At 33.8% G+C, this 11,166-nt stretch overlaps 1 protein-coding gene across 2 annotated transcripts; it reads left to right on the forward strand.

The window, feature by feature from the left end:
* Positions 1 to 596: 596 nt before the first annotated feature.
* Positions 597 to 2,826, forward strand: LOC144560708 (ras-related protein RABC1-like). 2 transcript variants are annotated; one of them, XM_078309960.1, is made up of 6 exons: positions 597 to 687; positions 1,207 to 1,275; positions 1,385 to 1,450; positions 1,819 to 2,004; positions 2,120 to 2,204; positions 2,724 to 2,826. In XM_078309960.1, exons 2-4 carry the CDS (start codon positions 1,227 to 1,229, stop codon positions 1,941 to 1,943), a joined length of 240 nt encoding a protein of 79 aa, XP_078166086.1. In that variant the 5' UTR covers positions 597 to 687; positions 1,207 to 1,226; the 3' UTR covers positions 1,944 to 2,004; positions 2,120 to 2,204; positions 2,724 to 2,826. The 2 variants fall into 2 exon arrangements, with proteins under 2 accessions (XP_078166086.1, XP_078166085.1); XM_078309959.1 differs by lacking the exon at positions 2,724 to 2,826 and having other exon boundaries at positions 2,120 to 2,341.
* Positions 2,827 to 11,166: the final 8,340 nt, after the last annotated feature.

Consider the following 11,166-nt stretch of genomic DNA (forward strand, 5'->3'; position numbering starts at 1 on the left):
TCTGATTTCCGACCCCACTCGGTCTATCTCTCTCTCTTTGTTGCTTCTTGGAGAAAGGAATGGAGGAGGCCGCCCGTATTGAATTCGAATTGACACGGATCTTGTCCACGGCAGAGAAGGGTACGGTTTGGGGCGCCTCTCTCTTCTCCTCGAGTATTTGTACCTCTTTCTCTCTCTCGTTTTGGATTTGCTTGCTTGCTTGCTGTTTATTTGTGCTCATGTGCTGAGATTTTTGCCCTATTCCCCTCTATTTTCTGGTTTTCGTTGATTGAGAGAGAGAGATCGAAGCTTTAAAGCTTTCGATTGCGATTCTTGATCGAGGCCCTTGCTGTCCTGGTGCTTGGTTGTTGCCGTTCTGGTGTTAGTTGTTGCCGTTCTGATGCTGGCTTTGTGCTGTTCTGGTGCTTGATTTTCTGACGGCCGTTTTGTTGTTCTCTTCGGTGCTAGCTGACTTGCCATGCATCTATTAAATTTACAAAAATATCCTAATTTCTTCCTCTCCACAGACTCTGCTAGCATGAATATTTGAAATGTTAATTTAATTTGTGAAGAACAATCAATCGGCATAGCTTTCGACCTTTGGCCATCCATTATCACTGCTCTTGATCAGTGATTTTGGTGTCGGGAAGAGTAGTCTCTTGCTATGATTCACCTCTGATTTGTTCGACGATCAATTTCCGACAATTGGTACTTATCTTTTTATTTTTTTTCCTCTTTTGATTGGGGAAGTGATGATTTTATGTGTAGATTATTGATTGCTGGGAACCTGGGATGGAAATTGAAATTGGAAGTGGAATTTGGTGTTCGTTGTGATGTTTTAGGATTATATGTACTGGAAATATACATAGCTGCGATTTTGTAATTCGTTGATTCGAGCAGCTTTTGGGATGTAAGAAAGCAGTTTTATTCGAAATTCTCATTATTCATTTTTCTGAAATTGATTTATTATTTAGGATCATTTTCTGGACACCTTTCATCAGCAATTGAGGTATAGTGTGTTCCAGATGATGAAAATATTGCTATAATTTGTAATGTTATAATTAACTCACTGAAAATGTGAATGAAAATGCTCTACTATACTTCTCTGGATCCAAACTGTAGTTGGAAATACTACCTAAAATGCAAATTTTATTACACTTCTTCAAAGAGGTAATTATGTCTAAAAATTATTATTAGTTGACAACATATTATTTTTAATCGGTTCAGGTGTGGATTTCAAGGTTAAAATGGTTACCATGGGAGGGAAGAAACTTAAGCTTGCAATTTGGGATACTGGTATATCATTCAATGTCAAACATGTAAAATTTCTGCAACAGTTAAATCTTTATTTCCAAAAATTTATTTGTGTTTTTTGAAAGTTAATTAAATACAATGAGTGTTGCAGCTGGACATGAGAGGTTTAGAACATTGACAAGTTCATACTACAGAGGAGCGCAAGGCATCATTATGGGTATGCTGTTCTTCTCTTCTCTTCTTTTCTTATAATATAATATTTTGTATCAATATGTAATATAATATAATAAGTTGGTCAAATTTACACTTACTATGTCCTGACATGCTGTGCATTATCATGGATATGCCCCTTTGATGTAGTCTGACATAGAATACAGGCTATGCCAACTACTGAGTTACACTTGAAGATATTAATAATTTTATTCTTGGGTAAATATCAAGCCATTTAGGAAGTTTAAATTTAGAAATAAATAATAAAGGTTAGATAGGAAGTAGGTCATCCATTTGTTTAATGCAACCTGATGACTCATATATTTATTCATATTTAAGTTTCTCATGATAATAAGATGTAATATAATGTTATAGTGTATGATGTGACAAGAAGAGATACATTCACCAATCTATCGGACATATGGGCCAAGGAAATTGACCTCTACTCAACCAACCAAGACTGCGTTAAGATGATTGTAGGAGAAAGTTGCATACTATAAAATTGCCACAGAAAAACGAGCCGAGTTTGAGAGAACCATGGCAGAGTATATCAAGAGAAAGGTATGCTGATGCTGGTCTCATTTCCTTTTACTATTTATTAACACCAATTTAAGCCTCTTCTAAGCTTTGCCTGAATTATGTCATCTTTGTTTCTATGAAATCCATTCATTTTTAGGAAAATGGTGAGCTTTTTGACAAATCAGAAGACGAGTTGTGAATGAAATATTAGATAAACTCTTTTCACTAGGAAATTGGATGAGGTAACATATGCTTGTATATAATAATTTGAATGTTAAGGTCATATTAGTTTTAGAATTGTTGCTTAATATTATAATTTGAGAATGTGGTTTATCTTAAGCTAAATTATGCCTAAAGGCGGTGCTTTAATGAAATTTAATGTTTTGAGGGTAATTTTATTTTGGGTATTTCATCATTTTATTTGGCATATACTGATTTATGGCGTTGAATCTCATTTGGAGAATTCTTCATAATACTTTCAAGTTAAAAATAGTTAATAAAGAAAGGGAGAATTTCATGTATACCCCTCAAGAAGTTCAAAATTAAGTATTCCCTCCTCCAAACTTCCAAAACTCACAAATTTACCCATTTTATATATTTTATATATAAGCAAAGTTCTTCCATATCCACCTCACTATTTTTTAAGTAGAGCTTTTATGTTTTATGAAGCTGAAATTATTAATTTGTTTTTTTTTTCTCAATTATTTCTATAATTTCCTGAATTTTATTGTTAGTAATTCTATATTTTTAAAATTTTGAAGGTTGTTAGTGATGATGGTACGAGAGTCAAACGCCAGCTACCTTTTATTGAGGTGGATATGGAAGAACTTCAGGTATTTTTGTTATGTTTGTAGGTGTATATAGTGAACCGGGTAGTGTTTTATATTCTATTTTTAGTGATGATTTAAGAACACCTCAATTTTTAGTTGGCAGATTTTTCACCCAATCCATCATCCATGACCAAAGTTTCTAACTTGATTTAAATATGACCTTTTTTTATATTTTTTACAATTTTTAACTGGTTTTTTAGATGGGTAGAAAATCACTTTATCTAAATTTTTAGACCATTCAAAAGTTGTGACTTCTACCTACCAAAAAGAATAGTAAAAAGTTCTAAAAAAATATAAAATTTACTCTGCAAGTACATTTTCATATGAAGATCACGTTAAACAGTTCAAATCGACTACTTGACCTTTGAAAACAAAGATATTGACCCGTAGTACGGACCAATCTGAGCTACATGAAAGTACCATAGCCCCACTCTTTCTTTCATACAACTTCGATACCTCAATCAATTATTGAGTCAGGGAATATATTCCGTTTTAAACAATTTCTTTTCGCTTATGTATATATTTGATAGGTGCTACTGGAAGGGGAATGGAAGGAAGGCTTTATAGCACTAGCAGCTATAGGTGCAACTAATGTCGGGTCCAATTTATATCATGTTAGTATAAATGTAATGTTTGCATTCCTTTTCTATCATGTCAAATTCTATTTCAGACAATTATGTGATATCATTACTTTTTTAACAAAATAATTATTATTTTCATTGAAATGTTTTTTTTAATAAAAATATGTTTTTGTTTTCTTATAATATATCCCGTTGCATCGCACGGGCACAATACTAGTTCACAGAGTTATGGTGATAAGCTTTCAGAATTATGTGATTATGTTAACAGAATTATTGTCATGAGTTGATGGAATTATGGTCATGAGTTTACAGGATTTTGGCGATGTGTTCTGTGAATAATATGACATTTGTTTTTCATATTTTCAACTTTGTTTATAATTTATGATAATTTTTTTTTTGATAAATTATGATTTGCAAATCTGAATTTATCATTGAAAAAATTTCTTAGGCTCACAGAATTATTCAACATAGTTGACAGTATCAAGGACATTTGTCTACGGAATTATCATGCAAAGTTTATAGAATTATTACAAAGCTTCGAATGTACAAACGAAAAAAAAAAAAAAAAAAAATATATTTATTTAATTTTTTTGTTTACAAAATTTAGGCATATATATACCGAATTTAAATATGGTTCCAGTTCAATAGATACATTCTAAAAGGTGGTCCTAAGTGTTAACTGTCAATACCGTTATTAATAGAGGACCACGTGCCATTTTTTTTATTATTATCCAAAAGTCGTTATATACCTTCTAAAAGGTGGTCCCGATAGTTAATTGTCATCAGGGACCACACAGTTTCATCAGGATCGCTACTTTGTTCAACATCCATTGTATACGTTTATAGATTTAGTGCTAGAGGGTTTACCGAATTCGCTCAATTAGTTTACATAGATATTTGAAAATATCGCGGATTTTCCTAAGATTGAGGTCCAGGATTGTTAGCTGCTTTCTAAATTAAAAGAGACTGAAAAGGAAATAATTGCACAATAAGAGTAAAAGCTGTAAAAAAAAACGAAAAGACATCCCGCTGCTAATTGAACTGTTGTTCTGTTATTTGAAAGTGTAATTATTAATAATTGTTATTATGCATTGCTTGTTTTGGTTGTGTCATTTTGGATCTGATGTAGCTCCTTGTTCAAGAACTGTAGTACTTTAGTTCGCTTTCTTAGTTTCTATTTTGATGAGCAGTAGGTCCAAACTTAAGACTCAGTACCGCCGGGAAGTGCTATCTCTTCCTGAACAATTTTAATGTTGCTTTAACAGCACAAAACTAATTAAACTAGGGTTAACATAAAAAAAGTGATCTTTGTACTTGAATTAGAAAAAGGTTAAGGATATAATTTCCCTTCCAATTACTTTTAAAATTTTGCCAGCATATTTCTAAAATTATACTCTTAACTTATTTGTTTGGAGGATGAGAAGATAAAGAAGACAATTTTTGTTTCTGTAAGGTACCTGAAATTTCGAAGGAGACGATTAATTATACAACATAATTATATATGATTTGCAGCTAGGGCTGCACAAAAAGTTCGTAGTTCGTGATTTGATTTGAGTTTGATTCGGATAAAGTTTATAATTAATTCGATTCGAAATTAGTTCGTTCTGAAACAAATCAAACCAGTTCGGTTCGAATCTTATTCAAACTCAAACTCAAACTGGATATAGTTCGTTCGAAATTGGTTCGTGAACTATTTATATTCAAATCTCAAATAATACAACTAATGGTTTGAACCATCAATTTTTAATAATGCATGAATCAAACTTAATTATATTAGAGCTCAAAATTATTAATATAATGACAACTTATAATAAGAAAATGCTTCAGCAGCGTAACAAATTAACAATGAAAATAAATTCCATTTGACTAGATTCATGCCGTGATTTTAATCAATTCAGCAGCGTAAAAGGTAAAGGAATTTTGGGCTGGCCCAATTCATCAGTGTGAATTCATGAAAGGTAAAAGATAAAAGGAAACCGTGTGACTTTTGTTCCGTATGAAGAAAACTAATGCATAAACTACCGGTGGTTGTCAAAAAATTTGTAGTTTGTAATTCGATTGACTTCAATTCAATTCGAAAAAAATTGCAATTAATTCGTTTGATTGAAGTTTGTTCTGAAACAAATCAAACTAGTTCAGTTTGAATTTTATTGAAATTTAAATTTAAACTTGAGTAAGTTCGATTTGGTTCGATTCGTTTGCAGCAGTTCAAATTGATTTGCTATCTTTTGCAAAAATTTTCAGGTAATACGTAACTTACATCTTTATTATATTGTGGTCTCCTAATTAAAGGGTCCCACTGTAATTTGTTCTTGACGAGTAAATTTTTTTGATTGTGTATATATATATATAGTTGTAAGTTGATATAACCTTTTTGTATATATATAATTGACAATTAATCAGCGATTTTTTTTTTTTTTGGTCGACAATTTATCAGCTTGTAATAGAGAAAGAAACAGATAACGGTGTTATACTTCTCCATTATGACTTCTCCGTTTACGATTCTAGTTTAGCCTCAGACTCAGTTGACTCCGTTAGAACTGGAGAAGAGCATAAAAGTGCGAAATAATTTTTCTGTAGTTCTAATATCTTATTTTGCACCGTGTCTATCTAGCCAAATATACCTCTTTTAATCAAGAATTAGCAAAGATTCTAAACCCCCAAAACCCCTGTGCCCTCTCTCTCGCATTCCCTCTTTCCTACCGATCCTTTCAATCTCATTCTCTGTCTCTCTCTCTCCGCCCCTCTTCTATCATAGTCTCACTCGCCATGTATTATTCTCATCTCACGCCTGAGGAGACTAAAAAGAAGTTGTGTCGCAAATTATGTCTCTGGCATAATCCCACCTCAGCACCCATCATTACCCACACCAAACTCGAGCCTATCATGACCTCCCTCCATTTCTCCCCTATCATACCGGGCCCTGCTAGTACAGATTCTCTGACCGGTAAGACATCGTCCGGGAGAGAGAGAGACAGGGATTTGACCAGTGCACAATCAGTGCAATGGAGAGAGTATAGGTTTATAGGCAAGCACCCGAAAAATGATTGGAATTTGGATAGTAAGAAGAGGTCTTATCCGAGGTTACCTTACCCGCGTGTAGATGGGTTGCATTTGAAGTCATACCTGGAATTCCTTGGTGCTCTCGAGTGTTTTATCGACCCCCTAGTTGTAGGAAACATTTTTCATATCAGGTACGTGCCTGTATTGGTTGAGCAATTCGGAAAGAATTTTTCTTGACACTTTGTAAATATAGATATTGCAAATGGAGGTTGAATCAGAATTATTAATTCTGTCAACCTAGCTTCTTATCAACCTTTTTTGTCTTCTTTGACAAAAGAAGCACTGAAATATTTGGAATTGCTTATTTTCATGAGGGATCATGTTTTGCTTCTCTGATTAACATCAGCGCCTATATCTGGTATTACTTATTTCATAATTAAGCAAAGATATTAATTTTGCTCTTGTTAAAAGAACCTCGGTACATAGAAAGTTTGTGTACCCAGTCCGTCAAAGTTGGCATTTTTTTTCTTTTCAAAAAGAATGTTTATTTTTTTTATTATCTTATATGTCATTCCAGACCAACGCCAATAGACTCGAGAGACAAAATGTACAAACCCGTGTTCAGAGAAATAAAGGATTTGGATCTCGACAAATTTTCATGGGGACCCACACAAGAGCTGGAACATATGTCCAATTTGGTGCTCTACTTCTACCGAGAAGATACTCTTGACGACGCCTCTGAGGAAACATATTGTCAATTAAAGGCATCGGTCGGCAACGATATATCCAAGTATGTGAGGAAGGACGGGACAAGCAAAATCGAGGAAGATGAGAGAGATGACTCATCAGATTTTGTGTGCTTGATTGATGATCAGAAAACAGTTTTAAAAGGAGAAAATTTTGTGAAAGATGGTGAATGGTTTCCTGGCGAAACAGAAAACTTTGGAGATTAAAACTTGATAGGTTTAATTACTTGCTATATACATAGTCATATCTCTATTTAAAGGGAGAAAATTTTAGGTATGTATTGAGGCTTTGAGGTAAGAGAGTTTAAGATTTATGTAGCAGAATTTTTGGGTTTATGCTATGTTTGTGTCTGTATAAATAATAATAATTTTTGCAAATAGCAGGCGTTGTTGTTGTATATTGATGCATGCACCTGCTGTTCTGTAAATTCAAAAAAATGGGTTGCCTTGGTGAATATTGGTGGTTAACAAATTTTATTAGATCATCTTAGATATGGAATAGTGAAATTAAACGGAAGAAGTTTAAGCAGATCGAGGTGTAGCTATATGAAGCAAGCATGCATTTACCTCTTAGTATCATAACCTCAATTCATACCTACATCTACAATATTGAAATCATATATAGCTCTAAATTGATTCATTGAACATCAACCAAGCGCATACAAATTTAAATAGTTTTGAACTATATATAGAAATCATTCCAATCAGCTATGGTGTAAGTATATTATGAATTGTTTGTTTTGGTTGTGTCATTTTGGATCTGATGTAGCCCCTTGTTTAAGAAATGTAGTACTTTAGTTAGCTTTATGTCTTAATTAGTTTCTATTTAGACATTTAAAAAAAAAAATCATCCCATTAAATCCATAGACAGCAAATAAATTTCATCAGTAGGTCCAAACTTAAGACGAGTAAACTCGAGCCTATCATGGCCTCCATCCATTTCTCTCCTATCATACCGGGCACTGCCAGTGCAGGTTCTCTGACCGGTACGACATCAGTCGGGCGAGAGAGTGACGGTGTCAATGGAGAACAGGGAGAGAATTCGACAAGTATGGATGCCAGTACAAATTCTCTGATCAGTACGACATCAGCCGGTAGAGAGAATGAAGGTGTCAATGTAGAACAGGGAGCAAATTTCACCAGTACGGATACCAGTACAGATTCTCTACCGGTGCGACATCAGCCGGGAGAGAGAATGAACGTGAGAATTTCACCAGTACGGATGCCAGTACATATTCTCTGACTGGTACTACATTAGCCGGGAGAGAGAATGAAGGTGTCAATGGAGAACAGGGAGAGAATTTGACCAGTATGGAATCGGTGCAATGGAGAAAGTATAGGTTTGTAGCCATGCATCTGACAAAAGATTGGGGTTTGGAATATTGTGAGAAGAGGAGCTTGGCCGAGATTACCCTACCCGCGTGTGGATGGGTTGATTTGATGTCGTACCTGGAATTCCTTGGTGCTCTTGAGTGTTTTATCGATCCTATCTAGTTGTAGCAAACGTGTTTCATATCAGGTAGTGCTTGCATTGGTTGAGCAATTCGGAAGGAATTTTTCTTGACACTTTGTAATTATAGATATATTTGCAAGGAGGTTGAATCACAACTAATGCTGTGACAACCTATAATTTCTTTTTTGAAGGTTGGCAGCATTGAGCTCCAACAATTTGATTGATAATGAAAAATAATTACAAAGTCCTAGGTTTTGGTTCACACCCTCTATGTACACAACCTAATTTCTTATCAACCTAATTATATATGAGGAGGGTTCAAATGCACCCAAATTTTTGTGCACCCAAATGCACTCTATTTTTCAAATCCTTTGTCTCCGTTTTCAAAGTCTGAATTGTCAATCCGAACCGTTAGATGCGATCTATATATTAAGATGTGCTTGGAGACCAAATTTTACATTTTTTGTAATTTTTTTACTATTTATTAAGCCACTTTGAAAATCGCTGATTTTACATTTTTTGGACCATTGGATCAGCGATTTTCAAAATGGTTTAATAAATAGTAAAAAAAATCTAAAAAATGTAAAATTTGGTCTCCAAGCACATCTTAATATATAGATCGTATCTAACGGTTCGGATTGACTATTTGGACTTTGAAAATGGAGAAAAAAGATTTGAAAGATATGATGCATTTGGGTGCACAAAAATTTGGGTGCATTTGAACCCTCCTCATTATATATATGTCATGTTGGACAAAAGAAGCACTGAAATATTTGGAATTACTTATTTTCATGAGGGATTATGTTTCGCTTCTCTGATTAACATCAGCGCCTATAGATATCTGGTATTACTTATTTTCATAAGCAAAGATATTTAGCTCTTTAAAAATGAACCCCGGTAGAAAGTTTATCATGTCCGTCAAAGTTGGCAACTAGCTATATAGTTTATATTAAGATTTTTTATTTTCCGAAAAGAACATTTATTTAATTTATTTTATTATCTTATATTTCGTTCTAGAGCAACACCAATAGACTCGAGAGACGAAATCTACAAAACCGTGTTCAGAGAAATAAAGAATTTGATTATCGACCTTGAGATGGTTGGATTCATTCCTAATTTCTACTTCTACTGAGAAGATACTCTCGACGACGCCTCTAAGGAAACTTATGGCCAATTAAAGGCATCAGTCGACAATGTCGACATATCCAAGTATGTGAGGAAGGACGGGACGAGGAGAATTGAGGAGGATGAGAGAGATACTCATCAGATTTTGTATGCTTGCTTGATTGATCGAGGCATGTTGCAGTTCCTCTGTGGATTATTTGAGAGATCTGGTCAGATGTAACGAAGATGTTTACTGGAGCAAACGCAAAGTTCTCAAAAAAGCCCGCAACTGGTGGACATATACATGGAATTACTTGAAAGTTTATAAAGAGAGCACTTCTTGGAAAAAAAATATGAAAGATGCAGGTGTCTTGGAGAAACAGAAAAATTTGAAGGATGGATTGATAGGTTAATTATTTTACTTGGTATATATATAGCCATTTTAGTAATTTTAAGGGAGAATGTTTTAGGATGAAAATTCTATGGGATTAATTGTTTGTTTCATTTTTCTTTCTCTACTATTAAGGTTTATATATATGTGTAGCAGATTTTTTGGTTTATGCTATGTATGTGCCGATATAAAATAATAATATATATTTTGCAAATAGGCATTGTATATTGATGCATTCTATAGTTTACGTGTACGTACCTCTTCATATAGATCTTGTAAGTGCTGGATCAAGACTAACTGAAAAAAGAAAAACAACTTTTCATGGCAAAATCAACGGCCAAACCATGTTTCTGGTGTTATGCAATTGAAAAGACGAAGAGTTCTGATTTTTGAGGGAGCTTTCAACCTTTACAAGAGTTCATACTGACAAATGAATTATTCGGGTTCGATTCGGCGAGGTCAAAAATTCATGATTTGAGAATAATTCGGGAATAATTCAGAATTATTCGGATCAGAGATCTCAGTCCTGTAAGAGAGCAAAAAAAAAAAAAATTCTGGAAAAAATTCGGGAAAAATTCGCATATAATTTGTAAATTTCGGGAAAAATTCGTAAAATTTGTGAATTATTCGGTCAACCGAATAATTCGGTGTTCGGTTTGATATTATAAAAAAAAACAAATTATTCGGGTTTAATTCGCGAATCTTGTGACTATGGAGCGGAGTATGTATTATTGAAATAAAGACAGAAAGAGAAATGAATCAATCTTGTAATATTCTTGTGTAGTTGTATTGTATCTTTTGTTAAGGATTCGTATCCTTCCTGGTACAGTAGAGGATTCACTTTACGGTTTGAGATTAAATTTCAATCGTTTTGAGATTTGAACTAATGCAGGGGCAATACTATTTGGCTTTGAGATTCGTGCCAAGTTAAAAAGAATGGTCCAGAGATCTAGTAATTGTCAAAGATTCTCTTATCAGATAATGGAGAGGATGTGAATTCTTTTGTTAATGTGTACATTGGTATTTATAGAGGACACCTTGATTCAATTACAACAGTATTTCTGTTAGTAACTGCTTAACTGAAATGTAATTACAG

Source organism: Carex rostrata, chromosome 10, assembly GCF_964058835.1.
Source record: "Carex rostrata chromosome 10, lpCarRost1.2, whole genome shotgun sequence".
Classification (NCBI taxonomy): domain Eukaryota; kingdom Viridiplantae; phylum Streptophyta; class Magnoliopsida; order Poales; family Cyperaceae; genus Carex; species Carex rostrata.

Excerpts from the sequence above, each read along its gene's own strand:
- LOC144560708 (XM_078309960.1), top strand. The coding sequence starts at position 1,227 with ATGGTTACCATGGGAGGGAAGAAACTTAAGCTTGCAATTTGGGATACT. Across the intron at positions 1,276-1,384 it reads GCTTGCAATTTGGGATACTG|CTGGACATGAGAGGTTTAGA; the intron begins GTATATCATTCA and ends TGAGTGTTGCAG. Across the intron at positions 1,451-1,818 it reads AGCGCAAGGCATCATTATGG|TGTATGATGTGACAAGAAGA; the intron begins GTATGCTGTTCT and ends ATAATGTTATAG.